This window comes from Pinus tabuliformis, chromosome 9, assembly GCF_031772625.1.
Source record: "Pinus tabuliformis cultivar Carrire ecotype Pingquan chromosome 9, CPIR1, whole genome shotgun sequence".
Taxonomy (NCBI): domain Eukaryota; kingdom Viridiplantae; phylum Streptophyta; class Pinopsida; order Pinales; family Pinaceae; genus Pinus; species Pinus tabuliformis.
In genome coordinates, this window is record NC_142307.1 from 1,168,762,632 (window position 1) to 1,168,783,625 (window position 20,994).

Consider the following 20,994-nt stretch of genomic DNA (forward strand, 5'->3'; position numbering starts at 1 on the left):
TGCTATCCTGTTTGCGAGACCATTGACATTCATTCCATTCATCACTGGAAAACACCCTTTGCATAGATTGCATTGTCAAAAAATGAGTTGCAAATCTAGTAATGGCAAGCCTAATAATATCCCTACCCCTTGTATGTTTCCTCGTCAGGCTAAAAATCCATGAGTGATTGTAGATATATTTTGTTATGCTTTTGGCATGCTCTACAGTGTTCTTGACACAATCTATTTTGCCAATATCCTCAAGCATGAGGTCTATGCAATGTGCAACACATGGGGTCCAAAAGATGGTTTTGTATTTTTCCTCTAACATTTACCAGCAAGAACATAGTTAGAGGCATTATTTGTGATGATTTGAACAACATTAGCCACCCCCACCTCTTCATGAACCTCATCCAAAAGCTGAAACAAAAACTATGAATCTTTCACCCTATCAGATGGATCAACTGATTTTAGAAACATGGTTCCATGTGGGCAAAAGATAAGAAAGTTTATGATGGTACGATTCCTTTGACCAGTCCATCCATATGACATGATGGTACATCCTGTTTTTGCCCATGAGCTTTTGAAATCTTTCAAATATTCATCAATGGAAGAAACTTCTTTTTGCAAAAGAGATCCCCTCAACTCATGTATAGTAGGGCCTTTGAAGCCCTTTCCAGCAGCTAATATGGCATCAAACATAGGTTCATAATATGGTGAACGAGAAGCATTGAAGGGGATATCAGCATCATACCACCATCTAGCTATGTAATCGCAGGCAGTCTCTCTCAATTCTTTCTTCCAATGGTCATTGGAAGTGGGTTGCATTTGACCTCTATTAGCTTGAGGACTATGTGCACTATCAAAGGGAGAGAAGGGGGTGAAATAACTTTTGATATCACCCTTCTTTTTTAATTTACCCTTACCCTTTTATTGAATAGACTCCAAAGAGGGAGTAACATAGTGAAAAGGGTTGGATGCATCAATGCAAGGGATAGATGAAGAACCCTCATAATCAAAATTGGGGTTGGCAGCCATCATTTGTTTCATACTCCTCTTCCTCCCAATTATAGCCTCTATTTATTTTTGCCTAGCTTTTACTTGCTCAGACTTCTCAAAGTTATGTAGCAACTCCTTCCTAATCTCCCCAATTTGTGCTGATGGTGCTTCACGAGGAGTAATTTGGCCTCTAACACCAACCAAGTGTTGTTTCAGCCTATGAATGCCCCCTCCACCCCCTTTAATTTTTATATGACAAAATTTGCAATGCATTTGATTATCAATCATTTCAGCATATATCCAAGCAGCATATTTCATTCTAGGAGCCATTTTCTGATATTTGGACTTGGAAATGAAAGGAAAAAACCTGAAAATGAAAACAAAACAAAAAACAATGCTTCAATGTTCATTTCTTTTACAAAGCTACTCATTTCAATTTCCAGATTTGCACAAAAAAACAAACAAAAACAGATTTTAGAAGTGAAAAAACAAATACCTCTAGGCACAAACCGCCTCCTCAATGTTGCTCCAACAAGCCAACTCCTCAATGTTGCTCCAATGGCTGCCCAAGAAGATCCTCACTGCTCCTCCAATGATTTCCCAAGAATCCTCACTGTTGCTCCAAAAACAAACTCCACAACTCTTCACAAACTCCGCACAAATTCTCACACAAATGCAATGAGATAGTTGGGAAGAAATGTGAGGGGGTTGGTTAGCTTTTATAGGCTTGGGAGAGGTAAATGGCCTTAAAGATAACCTAAAACCAAATTAGAATTAAGTTTGGGGTTTGTTTTTCCCTCCAAAAGATAGCGTTGGGCGTCTTTGGGTGTCGCTAGTCGGTTCGGCTGGTTTAACTCGGGCTCAAACGATCCAGCCATTTTGTTACCGAACCGGTTGAGTCCGTGACCAGCGCGACCAGTTCGGTAACAAATCGGCCACCGAACCAGTTTTTCTACTGAGCCAAACCGGCCAGGGATATGGCTCAGTCAACTTGGCCGAATCCGAGCCGGCTCGGCCATTTTTTAAAACATTGCTACAACCCTCCCAAAATTGTTCCTTTTGACTGCTCCAAATACTGTCCTAAACTAGGACAACCATCCACTAGCAAACAACATCAACACGAGTCAAACATACCTTGCTCTGCAACATTCTATTGCTCCCCTTGTCCTTGGCTTTTGTGCAATTTCTAAGCTTTGTTTAGGGCGCAACAATGGCCCTAAAATCTACTCAAAAACCCTGCGTTCTCCTTCTATTTGAACCCTCACACTTATGTTGTCCCTTGTTGTGTATGCGGCCCAAATTCTAGAATCCTTCTAGGCCTCTTGACCCTCCCCAAGAGACATGTTGTCCACCTGCAATCAGCACAAGAGATCTGCGGCCCAAAAAAAGGTAAGGAAAACACCTCAAGTATGCCCAAAAATGCTTCTCCTAGCCTTGGCCTACACTCTCTCCTACTTGGCCCTCAAAACAATCTTGAGAAGACACCAAACTTGTCCCTTCTCTCCTTCACTTGAGCTCCTTTCATATCTACGGCTAGTTCAGAGATTTATTCCTTTGATGTGTTGCTCCTTGGATGTGTCAAATGAACCTCCAAACCAGGGTTACGGGGGAGCACCCCCCGCCCCCCCTCACGCTCCCGCTCCCAATCCGCACTCCGAGCAGGACCGGCTACAGAGCGCCTCAGGAGCGTTTTCGGGAGTGTGCTCCCTAAAATGCTCCCGAGGAGGGAGCATTTTCAAGAGCACGCTCCCAAAAAAAAAACCACTCCCTGCCTTTTTGGGAATGTTTAGTCTTTTTTGCAATTTTTGTTTGCAGTAATATTCCAAATGCAGTGTTTTTCAAAGAAACAAATAATTTTGAGTGGGGCGGCCTAATGATCAAGCCTATGGCCCTAATATTGATATGTGATTCATGGTAATGTTAAATTCTTAAAGTAATAGTGACATTCTCCTTAATTTTCATTTTCATCCTTTTACTTAAATTTTTAACATTACCATGAAATGACTCAGGATGTTTGAGAGTGGTTCTGACCTCACTGGATTTCATATGAAGAAAGTAGAAACTTTAGATTTCATTCAAAATCCAGTAGACTTATCAGTTCAACAGAATTTCAGGATTGGGGGGATTGCAATGTTTCCATTGGATTTTGTCATGTATTAGGGTATGGAACTCGTATTTAATCAAGAGAACCAATCCCTCTATGTACCTTGATGTTAGTGACATTGGTTGTCAAACTCCTCTATCATGGCCCTCCTAAAAATGTATGCATCACTCAAACAAAATCTTGACTTGACATGCTATGCTTTTTCTATCTTATGTTAATGCTTAGAGGGTGATATTAATGACAAAGATCCCTATACAGATCCAGAGGTAATGACAAAGATACCTCTAAATATTAATGCTTAGAGGGTGATATTAATGACAAACATCCTGATTTTCCAACATGACTAAAAATTGGACATTTCTCGTGGTAGCAAGAGGCCCAAGCATTAGCAATAGATAATAGATTTACTTGTCTTTTCTAGTTTCTAGTAGTTTTTTTAACTATTGACTCTTTCATATTTATTATGATATCTTTTGTGAATAATATATGACAATTTAAGTTTGAAGTTTGAAGTTGGCAATTATAACTCATTAGTAATGAATTATGAATATGATGCTCCATGAAATTTGAAATTTGTTCCATTTCATTTCATTTTATAACATTTCATTTCATGTTAGATATTATTTGTTGTAATGGTTACATTTAGCTTACAAGTACAACTTTGGTGATCAATGAAGATGATAAATGTTATATATTGAATTTTGAAAGCTTGAAACTTTAAGATTGATGAAACATGAGACTCAATATGTTGTATGTTACTGTGTTACTAACTTGTGGACGTGGTTGATGAAGATTATAACTTCTAGATTATGTTGTTACATGGTTCAATCTATGTTTTTTATGTTTTTTATATCTAATTCATCATTCTACATGCTTTTGTTGACATATATGCATCAAAATATAAATATATATATATATATATATATATATATATATATATATATATATATATATTGTATAAAAAATGCTCTGGGAATCACTCCCAAACCGAAAACTTCTGAAAATGTCGCTCCCGCTCCCAAGTAACCTTGCTCCAAACGTATTCTATTTATATGTTTCCATGGGCGTTGTGTTGCCCTTCTAAGAGGTGTCTTTACAACTAAGGCCGACTTGAATCTTAAGACATTTTGCCCACTTGAAACACATAAAAACTATTTTCTCTCAATCCAGAAGGCCTCTCTTGGTGCTTCAAGCAGCCCCTTGCCCCTTTAAGGGTGCGCTACAATCTCCAAGTGCCAAGTGTCCAAATCCATGCATGGTTTCACACCCACAAACACGGGTGCAAAGCCCACATCTTGCGTTCTTAGCCCACAAGACCCTTTTGTGGTGCCAATTCCTCCACAACCCTGTCCCCTAGGGTTAGGAGTACCTCCCAAGCTACCGATCTCGACACTTGTGAGGACTCCTATTCTAAACATAAATAGTTGTATTGCATACCTCTACCAAAGAAACATAGACAAATCTTCGTCATTAATCATTGCCTTGGAAGCTCCTACAATGGACCATTTTTTCCTCTGCCACCCAATTCTATCGAGGGTTGTAGGAAACTGTCATCTCCCTCTTGATCCTTGCTTCTTTGCAAAAATCCTTTAAGTCATTGGAGGTGTACTCTCACCCACTATCTAACCTCAAGACCTTGATCTTCCTCTCTGTTTGGTTCTCCACTCGGACCATGAAATACCTGAACCAATCGAAGACCTCGTCCTTGCTCTTCATAAAGAAAATCTAGGTCTTCCCTAAAAAGTGATCTATGAATGTGACATAGTAGAGAGACCTTATACTGATGCCACGAACATCAGTATGCGTACATCTAAATGAACAAGAACCAACATCCCTTTGGCCTTCCTCTCACTACTTGGAAAAGCAACCTTGGCATTCTTTCCAAGTGAACACCCAATACACACACCCTGTTACTCATTGTTGAACTCTAGGAGACCAGTGACAACCTCCCTCGAAATTGGCAATGCCCTATAGTGCAAGTGTTCCAACCTCGTGTGCCATAGCTCACACAGGTTGTCATTGTTATATACCAAGGCTTGTACTGGCATCCCCTGTAATCTATAGAGACCGACCTCTCTAATCCCAATGACTCCTACTACATCAAGACTAGCTTCCTTTGGACATATGAGTACTTGTCCCTTCTAAAATAACACAATAAATCCTATCTATTCCATAAGATGGAATTGAGAGCATATTATTCCTCAACCCTGGCACGTATAGCACCTCCTTAGCCTCCAATGACCCTCCAAACTCAAGTTGAAACATAATGGTCCCAACACCCCTCACTACATACCTTGCATCATTTCCCAGCTCCAAGTGTAGATCTAAGTCCTCCTCTATCAAACTACTGAAAAGCTCTCGTGTTGTTGTAATGTGGCATGATGCACCATTGTCCAAGTACCATACACTCCTAATGGTGGTGTCGATAGACAAACATGAAACCAACAAGAAGTCCTCCTCAAATTTGGCTGCAAACTCATCAACCTATGATGATGTTGTTGTCTACTATGACTTCCTCTTCTCCTTCTTCTCTGGGCAATATGATGCATAGTGCCCATTCTTGTGACAAATGAAGCACTTGATTTTACTAAAATCCTGTTTTCCTGGCTATGAGGTTGACCTTTCGCCTTTGACCTGTTTGGTAGAACCCTTTCCATTGCCTTTCTTGGCTTGACCCACAAAGGCCAAGTTCTTCTCTCCACCTCCTTCCCTGTTAACCTTAGACTCTTCTTGAGCCTCTTCCTAGATGCAATCATCCCAAAGCCTCTCCCAATTGAGAAGGTGCTCTCGAGCATAGATCCCCTTGACAAATGGTTCACAAGACTTGGTGAACCCATTAAGTGCCATGCATGCTTACTACTTCTAATATTTGATATCTATAAGGATCTTAATTTATTCTTTAAAATCATCTTCCCATTCACATTGTCGCCCTGGAACAAATCCACTAAAGCGTTGAACATTTCCTCGGTTGTCTTCTTTTTTGCCAGGTCAGGGACCAAATGGTCCTTGATGGCATCCATGATGACTCTCTTGGATTTAATATCCTTCTTCTCATAGGCTGCCGACAGTGTTGGATGTGTCAGTGGCTCAATCTCCCTATCAACGATTTCCCAAAGATCAATCTACTTCAACAGCAAGGTAACCCTTACTTTCCAGGGTAGGAATTTAGAAACCCCATCCAACCTGTCCTCAAAAATAAGACTGATAGCTGTCATTTTGAAATTTGAGCTAGTAAAACTGTTGTGTGCTAAACCCTTCTAACACCAAAAGAAAATTATTCTTGTTTTCTACTGTGCAAATTCAGAAAACGACCTCCTTCCCTTTAGAAATGCTCCAAGGACCAATACCATGTTAATTTTTTAACCCAAGTAAATGACAGATTGTTTCCTAGCAATTTTACTTGTCCTAAGTTTTTCAGCTTGTTGAACGAAATGTACCACTGGATTTTACCTGGTAAATAAAAATTAATTTTCAGCTGAAGCAAAAACTCAATCAACCAATTTTATTAACCAATATACATAAAAGAATGTATTTCAAATCTACAATTTCATTTATAAAAATCTTCAGCATAAAAAGGTCTTCCCAACAAGGAAAATAACTGGCCATGAAGGAAAAATCACAGACAGCAAAACCTGAAACTTCCAGCGGAGAAATTTGTGTTCAGCCCTCAATATTACACCACAATCTGCTGCCTAAGCCTGTTTTCCACCTGCCCACACACTGCTATAGTCTGCCTGGGCACGTATGGGAATTTCTGAGCAGTTTTCTCTGCCTGCCCATGCACATGTGAGTTCATACAAGTTCGTACAGCCTCTATGTCATGCATGTGTGGTCTGTACTGCCCTTTTCCTGTTGCTGCAGACATGCCCAAGCTCATTTCTGCCCCCATGCATGTTGAATGGCTTCCTGGGATTGATCTACAGCTCACAGGTATGCCTTCTCTGCTGCAAAATCGCCCTCTGAATATTTCTCTATCTTGTTGATCCTAGTGTTCTACCTATAGCTGTTGTACACTTGAGTGAATGTCCTTCTCCACTCAATTACTGAGATCCTCACCTGTCTCACTATGTCTTGTACTCAATAATGTGTCTTCTCCCTTAGCCCAGCCTTCTTTTTATAAGTTTGAGTTATGACTAAATCAGCAACCCTAATATCCAAAGTAATTGACAGTCGAGATTAAATCTCAACTTCACTTGAGATCAATGGTTTTCATATATCTAATTCACTAATGCAAATAACTTATGCATTTTATAAGATTAAACTTACATTTCTCATAAAAAGAAATTACTTTGATAAATAAAGTAATTACTAAGGTTAAGAGGTAATCAGGTGACTTCCACATGCCTTGACACTTGAGAGTATGTAGAAATACCTACCTGTGCTACAAACATCAAAAGCCATCCCCTTAAAAATAGCTTTGTCCTCAAAGCAAGGGTAATGAAGGGTACTGTTGAAAAAAAATTCTGCTTCCCATGATGAGTCCGCCGTACAATTTTGAGGCAATTAACTTCTGACTATAGTGAGAATAGAATTGATGATAAGCAATTCAAGATGTTTTTCTTTAAGATTGCGAGGACTACATGCAACATATAAAGAAATTCATAATAATACAAAAATGCAGATTTTCTTATTTGGTTCACCATTTAGTTGAAGTGAAGAAGTATATGAATGACTATAACATATCAGGATATCAAACTTCAAAAATGCAATGTTATTACCTTTTGATAAGTATTCATGGTTAGGAAGAATGTCTTTTAGCAATGAAAAGGCCTCTACCTTACAAGCTTTGATATGGGAAAAAGCATTTGCTCACCTTTCTCTAGAAAATATCGCTAGAAATTAATTAAACAAAAAGAAAAGGAATTATCCATCCACTTTTTAATCTCTTTAAAATATTCATTACCTTTTCATTTTTTGTTCCTTATTGATTTTCTCTCTTCAGCTTCAGTAATATTATTATTACCCAACAAGAATTAATTGTACATAGAGAAGATATCCAAATGCTTCTTATGTAGTGCAGGAGCTCTTTTATTACTAGAAAAGTACGTTTGAATTTTTGAACTTAAAACAACTCAAACATTTTCAAAAGGACGCCCAAAAATTGCAAATGTGAAAAAGCACAAGGGAAATCCTTACCTCGTATGAGAAAGACCTATCTACAACTGCACGTTGTTGAAGATAACTGTAAATATACAACAATAGAGTAATCAATTACAATTTACAATCATGAATAAACCAATATAATAACACTCACAATCACACAATTATGTAGAAAATAGATTAACACATGTTTTCCCTATACAATGAAATGAGACCCAGTAGAAGTGGGGCTGCTTATGACATCAAAAGTTGCATACTCAAATTACTTTCCTTAGAGAAACAAAAATTTACAAAGGAAAGATGGCATAAAAACAAAACCAAAACATGACATAATTTCTCCAACATCCAGAAACACATTATAAACAATAGCAAACGATGAAAAAGGAAGGAAAAAGAATTCAACGTCAACTACAACATTTCAAGATTAGGATTATCAAACCATGACAAAGGCATAAAATGATATATAATGATGAACAAAACTGTGAGTAGTTTTATTGTATAAGCGTTTAGTGAGTGTGTTGTCTCTACTCAAGTGATACCTGGTCGCAAGGCAATTTGGCTACAACCATGGCTTCAAAGGCCTCAACCAGCATTATGTACAAGATTTGTTATGGCTTGATCCTAGGTCACGTCGAGATTGATTGAAGGGCAATGGCGGGCAAAATAGAAAGTTCCCTACAATGTGAGTTCTCTAATTTGTTAGAGGTAGAAGATTAATCAGTATTTATGGGCATCCATTTTTTCCAGCAATAATCTCCAAAATGTGAAGGCTTCCATTGATTTTATGGTGTCTAACAATGCGCCACTAGTGGCTTAGATGAAGTTGCTGCAAATATCTCGATAAGAGTTAGGGCAGTTAGAGCTAGAGGATTACAAGGTGATTGGCCACTTTGCTTTGGCCCAAATATGGTCCAAGTTTGTTTCCTTCAAAAATCCCAATCGTTTTTGCCTAGCAGCAAGCAATATCATTGTCGCAGAGTTGGCACACCAAGTGTTACATGAAAGGTTTGCAGGCAAAGTGTCTGTTGCAATTCCTACATGAGGTAAAGTCAGGTCTCTACGCTCAAAACCTCTGCCATCTAATGATGCATGTTGCGTTTGATGAAATAATTGCAAATTAAATATTTGAAGAAATGCCTATACAACAAGCATGCTTCTAAAGCATGGGAAAATTTCAAAATCACTCAAAGGGAAAAATGTGTCATTGTAAGTGAAAGCTGAACTCTATGGTGGATATAATGCTCAAATTGTGGGACACAAAGCAGATCTCTATGGACCAACGATGACATCTATTTCCAAGGAAGCAAATCAATTATGAATCTTTGTGATCAAACCACGACATTTGTAAGGATTCAACTCTCTTTCTGGTTTTACCCTTGCATGGAGTGGTAGGTGTTGTCACCCAAGTTGTACACCTGATTGCAGGAAAAGTTTCCAACCCCGCAAGGTATAAACTTTGTGGCACAAAGCTCAGAGTAGGGGTTGTCACTTTGATCCCTACTCACTCCGTTTAAGCTATCTCCTAGGCAAACTAAGGGGGGTAGTCCCTAAAAGGTCGAAAACAAATGAGAAACTTGTTGAAAACAAGTCTAGGAGATACAATTGCTTACCTTGGTAAGCTGAAAGGATTAGATGGCAAGTAAGATTATTGAGCAAGATAGATGGATTTAATCAAATCAAATGATACTTAAGATAAATTAGTGAGAGACCAGTGCCTAAAGTGCTCGGATGAATTTGCAATACTTTCACAACAATAAGCAATGTGATCAAGCCACAAGATAGACAATGTTGCAAGGAGAAAGTCAACATCGAAGACAATAGACAGGTGAGCAACTGATTATTAAAAGACAATTGCAAGGAAATGAACTTGTTCTTTCAATGGAAGATATTCAAAGATGATGAACTGAAATGACAAGAATAGCAATGTGAAGCTTGCAATTACAAATTATGCTCGCAATCTCAATTATCAATAGCTAATGACAAATTCAAGACCTATCTAATGTGAAATGCAAGATCTTGGTTAATTTTAGTTAAATGCCTAGTCTAGGTGAGATCCTTCTCCTTTAATTGTTTTGAAGTAAGTCTCACACAAGGATGTAGAAAGAAGTCTACAGGGGAAGGAGGCCAAGTCCTCATTAACAATACCTACCCTAGAGTTCTAACAACCCAGAAGACTTCGTTCCTACAAGGAATTTCCCACAAGAGAACTGCAAGGTCGCCTATTTTAACCATCGAGCAAGGGTCAAGCTTCGTAAATTGGATGAAGAAGGATGTCGTAACTTTCTATCAACCAAGCTTATGCTTGGAGGTAAGTTTTAACAAATGCAAAGCTAGCCTAGAATGAGGATGCAAATATTAGATTGCTTCAATGAGATACAATGACGTAAGATGCTTCAAATATCAAACCACTTGTAATCAAAATTACCAAATATCACTTTTCAACACAAGATCCCAAGATGCCAATAGCAACTAGTGAAACACTTCAAGATTACTCAATGAAATATCAACTCAATTAGATGTGCTTGTTAAGATTCTCTTCCACTTATGTAATGTAGCAGTTAGAACAAGTGAAACAAAAATAATGATATAAGCACAATGAGATGAGATTGCTAACAATGATTTTGAATGAGGAAATGTTGGAAACACTGAGAAGGGGGGGAGGTGTGGCGGAGTGGGGTGAATCAGTATTTCCTTTTCAACTATTATTTTACCAGTTAAAACATTTATATTCAGAACACAAGATGAACAACAAGAATAAATGTTTTTATTAATATAATCTTTGCAATAAAATAGATACAATATATAAATGGTTGCAATCAGTTGTCAAGCACCAACTTGGACTTTTGTGAGGCTCCAACCTCCAGAGCACCAACTCTATTTTTGTTAAGGCACCAACCTTGGACTTAGGAGCACCAACTCCCAAGACATCAATCCTTCCAGTTCTGAGGCACCAACCTCAAAGACACCAATCCTTCCAGTTTCTAAGGCACCAATCCCAAGGACACCAATCCCTCCAACTTCTGAGGCACCAACCCCAAAGACATCAATCCTTCCTGCTTCTGAGGCACCAACCCCAAGGGTTCCAACCCAATCTTGTCAAGGCATGTTTGATAATAATGTTCTACTCTCAGAACTCTTCTTGAATCTTTACTGAGTTTTGTCTGTTTACAACTTCATTGTAGTCTCCATGCTACAGCATCAATGACAACCAGTCTTCTTATGAAGGAGTCTTTACAACTCTTCATACTGTCCACACAGAGTCTGCAATAGCCTTCATGATCTCTAATAATGTCTCCACACAGCTTTAGTGAGTCTACTATTAGTTGCACTAAGCTCTACACAAGAACCAACTTTCTGTTCAAGCATATGTTCTTACTGTCACAATAAATGCTTCAACATGACTGCTTCTCTGTTGGCTACTTCTCCCTTCAAACAATGTTAGATAAAACTTTATTTATTACATCACAGAATTATTCTTCAGACTGCATTGTGTACCTGATTAATTCATTACAGGTCTGAGTCTCTCATATGGTAACACGATCAACAAAGATGCTTTCCCTTCAAATGCCTCCTATCCTGTTCATCCTTCGGCCCTTTTCTGTTCTGCTGGACCCTACGGCTGCCTCTGTTTCTTCCGGCTTTTTAACCACAACATTCAACTTTCCTTGTTCTCTGTTTTTGTATCTTCCTGATGCCTCTGACCGTCAGTTTCCTCTTTCTGCTGGCTCTTCGGCTTCCTCCTCGATCGCTGTAGTTTCCTCTGCGCTCACTTGATCCTTCAGCTTCCCTCCTCGGTCGTTGTAGTTTCCTCTGCCTATTCGAATTAACCAATGCTTCATGGACATGTTAATTCAAAAGAGAAGGCCAAATTACATAGGAAATGATGCTTATTAAACAATATCAGAGAGGTTCCTTTTTTTTCTTTAATAGCGTTCACACACAGGACTTTACTGTTAACAAAGAGACTGTACCAATCAGGGAGGCCCCACATGCCACGTCACCATCGCAATCACAATCGCCATCGTTCAGACCTGCTGAACTATCGAAACTGTTATTTATGCATTTTGGCCTTCAAAACTCCGGGCAATACAATTATTGAAATACACAGGAATATATGGAAAAATCCGACCGAAACGGTTAAGGCCAGACTTCAAATTCCTTACGCTCGCATCTATAACTTCATCGGGTCTGTTGTGTAATCGCAATCGACAGTCGCAGCTTCTGGAAGTCCTATATAAGTCGAGCTCATGACATCGCCAATGGCCGATGGCCCTGCTGGACACGATATAGTATTAAGTTGTGTTACAATCGAACCATCGGGTCCGCAAATATAACGCAATCAATGCTTCCAATGCGGCAAGGCCTTAAGCACTTGCGATATGGCGAATGCAACATAGCATTAGGTCATATTGCAATGTTGCAGCGGGTCCGCATTCTTTATCGCAATCATATTATCTATATATATATATATATATATATATATATATATATATATATATATTACAATTCGCATGTTTTAATATGGCAATGCTTAGAGCCCAAATATAACGATACATATGAAATACACTGAAAAGCATGCTTTAGAACACTTAGCGGACTTCCACTGTTTATACACCCGGACATATATGTCTCGTCGGGTCTACACATATATATCTTTGTCGGGGGTTTCGGGGTGGTGGCACATAGTAGAACCTGTCGATTATAATTTCTCCGATATATATATATATTGCATATGCATGCATATATATATAAACTCCGCCTCCGATAGTGTATTCCTATATATATATATATATATATATATATAACTCCGCCTCCGATAGTGTATATATATATATATATATAAACTCCACCTCCGATAGTGTATATTGCATATATCTATTATATACTGCTCCGCCTCTTTTAACTCTTCCGCTCTTCTTTATTGCTCCGCTCCTTTAACTCTTCCGCATATGCTCCTCTGATAGTTCTTCTTTGGCATATATATGACATATATATATGGCTCCTCCGATAGTTCTTCATTGGCATATATATGACTCCTCCTGTAGCTCCGATAGCGCTGTTTATGCTCCTCTGATATGTTAACTCCTATTTTGATGGCTTCTTCCTCTCGGTTTTTCTTGGGCATGTATTACATGCGATGCTCCTCCAATGTGGCTCCTCTTGCTCCAATGTCTTCCTTTGGCTTTGCAATGTCTTTCAATGACCTCCTCTGATACCTTCATACCTTGATGGCTTCTATCTTTTCCGATATGCCTCTCTTGCTCTGATATTCTGCAATACTCTTAAGCATAAGCAATAGCTTTGATATGCCTCCTTTGTTAACTCCTCCATTAACAGACTCTTACTCATGGCTTGGCTTTCCTGATGACCTTGCTCCTGTTTCTTCATGGATCTGCTCTGCTTCCCCTTCATGGATCATCTAGTACCTAGAATATTTCCATATTGACATTAATGACAACCTAGGTCAACAGGAAATACAACAAGAACTTGACCATGCGATGTAACTTCTAACAAGAGAAACAAAAAGGCAAGATGGTTAGTATCTAACTAGGAAAAAAGACTATCCTTGATACTTTGATGAGATTACAAGAGAGAAACCAAAGCAATTATCAATCTACTATGCCTTTAGTTATCCAAATGCCACAATAACACACAATGATTAACTTCAGATATAGAATGAATGTACCAGACCTTAAGAGATACTATGTGAAGAAATATCAGTCCATTGTAACCAAGATCAGTCACAAAAGGAGCTCACAATCATGCAACAAAAAGAGCTAGAACACTTATCAACGTCTTATGATTATTGTGTGACAAATTTTAATTGTTTTAAGCCTTGTTATTATTAGTTTTCAATGTGATTAGCCTCTGTATGTAAACCTTCAGATCTTATGCAATTTGACAATCTACAATAAGTTACAATTGGGGAGGATCAAGGCATCAAAGCTTTGCGGCCTCACTTGGTGACTGGTATACCAAAGTGCAAAGTCCAAATAACAATGTTTTTCCTTCAAACAATCAATGTAATCGTTCCAAAGAGCAATGTATTCCCTACAATTACAAATGTTAGCCCTCGGTATGACAAAATATATGGAACATACCTCTAATTGCTTGCATCCAAGGCTAGAAAAGCCTATATGCCTTGCGGCTACGGCTAGAGAGATGATTTTGTAGATCAACGAGCTCCCAAACCCAAAACAAAAATTAAAACCCTTGCCCAAGAGGACACTAGGCCTGTAATCAACCACCGTTAGTCTACAAATCAATGGATCAAAATTTACGAGCCTTCCAATGGATCATAATTACAATGGCAATATTACAATGATAAACCCCTGCAAAAATTTTGATTAGGCCTAAAAACAAGTTTAGATTAGTATATGGACTAGAAACAAATGCAACAAATTTTATTAGCCCTCCAATGCCTGCGACTAGGCTAACTAGGCTTAGTTAGGCCTGCGGCTAAACCAAAATGGCTCAATAACCCTTGCAACTACCCAAAAGAGGCTAGTAATCAAACGTTGAACGACAAAAAAATTGTCTATGAGCCTGCAACAAGCAACCAAGTCAGATTTTGGAAACAAAATGATGAAAATAGCCACAGAAATTATTTGCAATTTTTTTGAATGATAAACCCTTGTGAAAAATCCAAATTTGCAATGTGATTAGCCCTTTTAGGGCCAGAAAAGGTTGAGCGTTGATGAAAAGCGGCTTGAATGTGGTGGATCAAGCCCTAAAGAGGCTAGATCTGGCCCTAAACCACCTGTGGCTTTCTCAAATCAGCTAGACAGCTCCCCCCAAGCTGTAACGCTGCCCAAACCATAGTCGTCTAGGCTAGTGCCTTCAGAAATTCAAATTTGTCTTTGATCTTGAAGTAATGGCACCAACAGAACATCGAATGAATCACAAGGTTGGAGGGGAGCGAAGTTAGGGTTAAGAACAAAGAGCAACAGGAGCGAGCTAATAACAATGGAGGGGCAAGGAGGAGGGAGTTCCACTCCCTCCTACAATAACGTGGTATCAAGCAGAAGCAAGGAGGCGAGTTTGAATGGATTCAAGAAACCTACGGAGGCAGAAAAAAAGAAGGCAAACACAAAAAATCCAAAAAGCAGCAAATTCGATGAACAAGAAGAGACTCACGGGGCAATCAGAAGGGAGGAGAGACCAGGAGACAGTAGTAAGAGAAACATGTACAAATCTACAACGGGACCCTGTAAACCCAAGTCAACCATTAAACCCCGGGTGGTCTTGAACAATCCTGCACTACAGGTGCACAGAGATCACATGGCGACTTACGCAGGTATATGCAAGTCTATGGGTATATGGCCTACAGAGAAGAATTTGAATTTTGTACACATGGATAAGAAACAACTGGAAACCAAAGGGAGAAATAAATCTACATCTAGGGTCCAAGGGTTTCTTCACAGTGGTTTTCACTAACCTAGAGGACAAAGATAGAGTGTTCGAAGGAGGACCCTACTTCTATGCTGCTACAAGCCTATACATGCGACCTTGGTGATGAACTTTGTCCCGGAGCGAGAAACATTCACATCGGTCCCGGTATGGATAAGACTATACTCCTTACCTCTAGATTATAGGTTCCCTTAATCCTTAAAATTTATAGGCAATAAATTAGGGCATTTTCTAAAAATATCTGAGGCAACTCTGCGAGGTAAATATACCTCCTTCGCCCGCATACGTGTGGAAATGGATCTATCGGTAGCACTTACAGATGAAGTTGTTCTAGAAGTCTATGATGAGGAATGGGTACAGGTGGTGGACTATGAACATGTCCCATTCAGATGCCGTAAATGTCATGAACATGGGCACCTCTTTAGAGATTGCCCACAAAACAAAATGGAGAATAATCCGAGAACCAACACAGGCAAAGATTCTGAAGGATTCACCAAGATGGGAGGCAGAGGGAAAGGAGGGGGAAGAAAGTACCAAAAGAAACCTAGTGAGAACAAGCTACCAAGTCATAATAGTTTCGAGATTTTAGAAGAAGGAGAGAACAATGGAAAGGACAATGCACCAGAGATCAATCCCATAGAGAAGGAAAAAGAGGACAGCATGGAAATCATACATGAAAACAGCGAACAAAAGGAGAATCTACCAAACAATATGGAACTTGGCAGGGACCATGAGATGACCCCAAGTGAAGTTGGGACAGAGGACCACGAACTACAGGAGATTCTTGAGAGGGAGAATCTTGATCTAGAAAAGTTCCTCTACCAGGGAACCAACAAGGGGATTGACTCTCTACCACAAGAGGAGTTTGACAGAGTACAACAGCTCTTCCTCTGGAGATCTCAAACAAAGGCTACTGGAGTCAAAAGGAGCCATGATAGCCAGGAGAATAGAGGGGTCAAATCAATGGAGGAAGCATCAGGACACTCTACCAAGAACCCAGGCAAGAAAAGAGGAAGGAAGAGACAGAATGAGCTGCTGACAGAGTGTGGGAAACTCATGATCAACTCAGGCAAGATGAAAGATCTCACCAGTTACTCATTTACAAACCCATCATCATGAAGCTCACAACCTGGAATATTAGGGGTCTAGGAAGCAAAAGAAAACAAAGAAATCTCAGCAATAGAATAAAAGAAGAAAACCCAGATATGGTGTTTATACAGGAAACAAAATGTTCAATAGACAAAATCCGAGAGATACACAACAAATGGCTTATTAAATATGAGCACCTAGAAGTCAAAGCTAATAATACAACGGGTGGGATTCTCACTCTTTGGAATCCTCAGAAATTTGGAATTTTGGATGCTGAAGCATCCAGGAACTACCTCTCAATGGTTATCCAACCTTTGGGTGATAAGGAAATCTATATGATCAAAAATGTCTATGGTCCTCAAAAACCTGAAGACAAGCTCAGGCTTCTCACTTCACTGGAGGAACTGAGAGAGAGACACCTGGTAATGCCCTGGATTCTGGGAGGAGACTTCAACATGATCAGATCTCTCACAAAAAAAAAGGAGGGACCAGAACACTAGGCAGAGACTCCATTGCATTCCAGAACTTCCTAATCAACATGAGGCTAGTGGACACGGAAACAGTAAATGGTACCTTCACATGGAACAATAAGAGGGGAGGAGCTTCCCAAGTTGCCTCGAAACTAGATAGATTCATCATCTCGGAGGACCTCTTTCTCTCTGGCCTTAACTTGAATGCTTTTATCCTTCCTTTTGGAGGATCGGACCACTAGCCTATTCAGCTAGAAGCTTCATTTATTGGCACTCTGAGGAACAGACCTTTCAGGTTCGAGAATGTTTGGCTTACTCACCCTGACTTCATCACCAATATTGGTAAATGGTGGACGGAAGACTTGCCCATTCAAGGCACGAAAATGTTCCTTCTGCAACAGAGACTCAAACATATCAAGCTCAGACTTAAAGAATGGAACAAAAATGAGTTTGGCAATATTTTTAAAGCCAAAAGAGAAGTGGAACAAAAATTACAGAAAATTAACCAAATTCTCATCATGGAAGGCTTCACTGAGGATATGAAAATGCACACTGACTCTCTCCAACAAGAATGGGACAATAGATGTCAACAGGAAGAAATCTTCTGGAGACAGAAATCAAGAGTGCAATGGATTAAAGAAGGAGAAAGAAATACAAGGTTTTTTCACAAATCTACCATGGAACATAGGGCTCATAATTGGATTACAAAACTCATAGATCCTCAAGGGAAAGAGCTGAGCATGCACAAAGATATGGAATCCATTCTGGTACAACATTTTCAAAACATCGCAGAGGAGCCCATCTCAGACAGAACTCTATTTATTAAAAGTTTCACTCAGCAGATTCCAAAACTGGTGACCAGGGAAGATAATTATAATCTCAACAGGCCAGTAACGGAAGAGGAGGTCAATGGAGTAATCAAAGAGATGCACAATGGGAAAGCTCCAGGCCTGGATGGTTTCAATGTAGACTTCTTCAAGGCAGGCTAGGAAATAGTCAAACATGACATCCTTGAGGTGGTGGAGGATTCGAGAAATTCAAAAACAATTCTAAAAGCGCTAAATGCCTCCTTCATAGCCCTAATTCCTAAGCAGGAAAAAGCTATGACACCAGATCGTTTCAGGGCCATAGATTTATGCAATGTGGTATACAAAATCATCTCTAAAGTAATTGCAAACAGACTCAAGCCCCTTCTTCCAACTCTCGTGTCTGAGGAGCAAACTAGATATGTGGAAGGAAGGCAAATTCTCAATAACATCATTCAAGCTCACGAAGTGGTGCACTCTCTCAAGAATAATAAGCAAGCAGGTATGATCATACAGCTTGACCTGGCAAAAGCTTATGATAAGCTAAGCTGGTCATACATTAGGTGTAGTATCCCTTATCAGGAATATTCCTCAAACACAAGCAAACTCCAACCAAAGAGGGCATTTACCAGATATGTCGCCTCTGAAAAGAGGACGAGATCTGGAGGCTACCTGGCCCTTTCCAGACTCTGTCTAAGAGTATAGGAGAAAACACACAAGTGGTATAGTAGCCGGGAAGCTCAAAGAGATAAAAATAACAATGGTGCAACATATAACAATATAACCATAAGCAGATACTCAAGAAATGCAGAGAGAAATGCTAAGCCATTTTATTATACTGAGTAACAGAATGAGTACAAGAGGTGATGAGAAGATGGCACCTCGACTTGCACAAGGCAAGTGAAAAAATACACTCAGAATAGCAAAGGAATGGCCTCTCTCAGAACTGTGTGGGAGCTGCTGGAGAACTGTCGTGCTACTACTGCTGCTGGAAATCAAATGAGGATTTGGGGCTGCTCCCCTCGAAAAATGTTGAAACTCTGGAATCGGGCTCTACTCAAGAAACCTAATAAAACCCAGAAAGCTTTCCTGGAATGGCCGACCCCCGAAAATCACCCCCTTGGGGTTCTACGCAATCCCTCAATGCTCTGCACTACCACTAAATGAAACCATCCAGAAATCTGCCTGAAACCTCTGCCAAAACTCTCCAATATCCAAGGGCTGATCCCCTGCTCTATCTCTCAACACAAATCCTACTGCAAACCCTCAACCCAGAACTCCTGCCAGAAAGAACTGCGTCACCCCTCTCAGTGTTGTGCAGTCCTCCAAAATGCTGATGAAACTGTTGCTGAAATGCTGATGAAACTACTGCTGAAATGCTAATGGAAATACCTTGCCCAAGCAGGCACTCGAAGTCCCCCGGGGCTAAGGGTGAGATCTCCGAACGGAGACACTCAATGCACTAAACAGTGCTACAGACTAGCTAAACAGCCAGCGTGCTCTAAGTCGAAGTGACTATCACAAATGCTCATAACTAAATGATCAAAATGAGGAGGCTTCTCTCTCCTTTATAGCCTTTGCCTCTCTCAATCCCTAGGCTCACCTAAAACGTAATTCCTCTCTTGCCACGTTTTTCTTCCATTTTCCGCAGTCCCTCCATGTGTCTATGTGAGCTCCATCTCTGTGTCCCCTTTTGGCCCCCTTGGCTCCCCTTTAAGTCACAACGTTGTGATACTAGGAAGTGACTTTTATTCTAAAAGTGAGTTATGTCCCCCTTCCTCACCTTTTTATTTATAAATAACTATAGAAGGAAAAAATTGAGCAAAATCGAATATTCCAATTAGCCATGGCTAATTAGGAATATTACATCGGGGAAGTACTAAAAGCGTATGGCTTCGACCATAATTGGATAAGATGGGTTATGGCTCTAGTTACCTCTGCTAGCTTTTCAATCCTTCTCAATGGCTCTCCATCTAGATCCTTTCGGCCTTCGAGAGGTCTCAGACAAGGAGATCCGCTCTCCCCCTTTCTCTTTATCCTTATGATGGAAGGATTAGGCAAAGCGATCAATTCAGCCAAGGTGGAAGGAAGAATCCAGGGTCTCAAGCTAACCCAGGACGGAGACTCATTGACTCATCAACAATTTGTAGATGACACCATGCTGCAGGGCACACCCACGGTCAAAGAAGCCAAAGCTTTCAAACAAATTCTGCATGATTTTGCTATGGCTGCTGGCACAGAGGTAAGCCTCACAAAATCAAAAGTTTTCTTTTTCAACACTAATATTGCTATTCAAAGAAATCTCTCCAGAATTCTCGGCTTTCAAAGAGACCATCTTCCCTCCAAATATCTGGGAATACCTCTCACTGACAAACCTCTGAGCAAGGAAGTTTGGGAGACAATGACTAATAAACTAAAGGACAAAGTCAGTAAATGGACAAGTAGATCTTTGAATTTAGCAAGCAGGCTAGTTCTCACTAAGGCAGTCCTGCAAACCATTCCAATCTACATGTTTTCGGCTCTTCCTGTCCCAATAGGAGTCTTACAACAAATCAAGAATATTCAAAGAGATTTTCTTTGGGGAAAAGGGGAAGAAAAAAAGAAATGGGCTCTGGTAGCCTAGGACAAGCTTTGCAAACCCAAAACTCATGGGGGTTTGGGTCTCCATGACCCGGACACTCTCAGTAAAGTTTTGGGGGCAAAACTTTGGTGGAGATGACTCAAGGAAATGAGAAATCCATGGAACAAGCTTTGGAAACAGAAATATGCAAAGGACTGGAAAGAAAGGGACCATATTCGAATGACAAGACACATCAGGTGTTCCCATATTTGGAACAATGCTTGGGAGAACAAAGCCTTAGTTCAGAAACATAGTTTCTGGGAGATCGGAAATGGGAACTTAGCCTGGTTTTGGGAGGATAACTGGCAGCAGGAACCTAACCTATGCAGAGAAGGATTGGACATTCTCAAAGAAGATACTGTCAACAAAGGGCTACAAAAGGTCAGTGACTATTGGGATCAGACAAGGAACAATGGT

The 20,994-nt window shown here is 39.8% G+C and overlaps 1 protein-coding gene across 1 annotated transcript in view; it reads right to left on the reverse strand.

Moving 5' to 3' along the window:
* Window positions 1-20,994, reverse strand: part of LOC149152751 (Nucleotide-diphospho-sugar transferases superfamily protein) — a 266,661-nt gene that overhangs the window by 140,851 nt on the left and 104,816 nt on the right. The window contains exon 5 of the mRNA XM_089438192.1: window positions 8,219-8,264. Coding sequence (XP_089294318.1) covers window positions 8,219-8,264 — 46 coding nt within the window. The remainder of the gene's footprint in view (window positions 1-8,218; window positions 8,265-20,994) is intronic.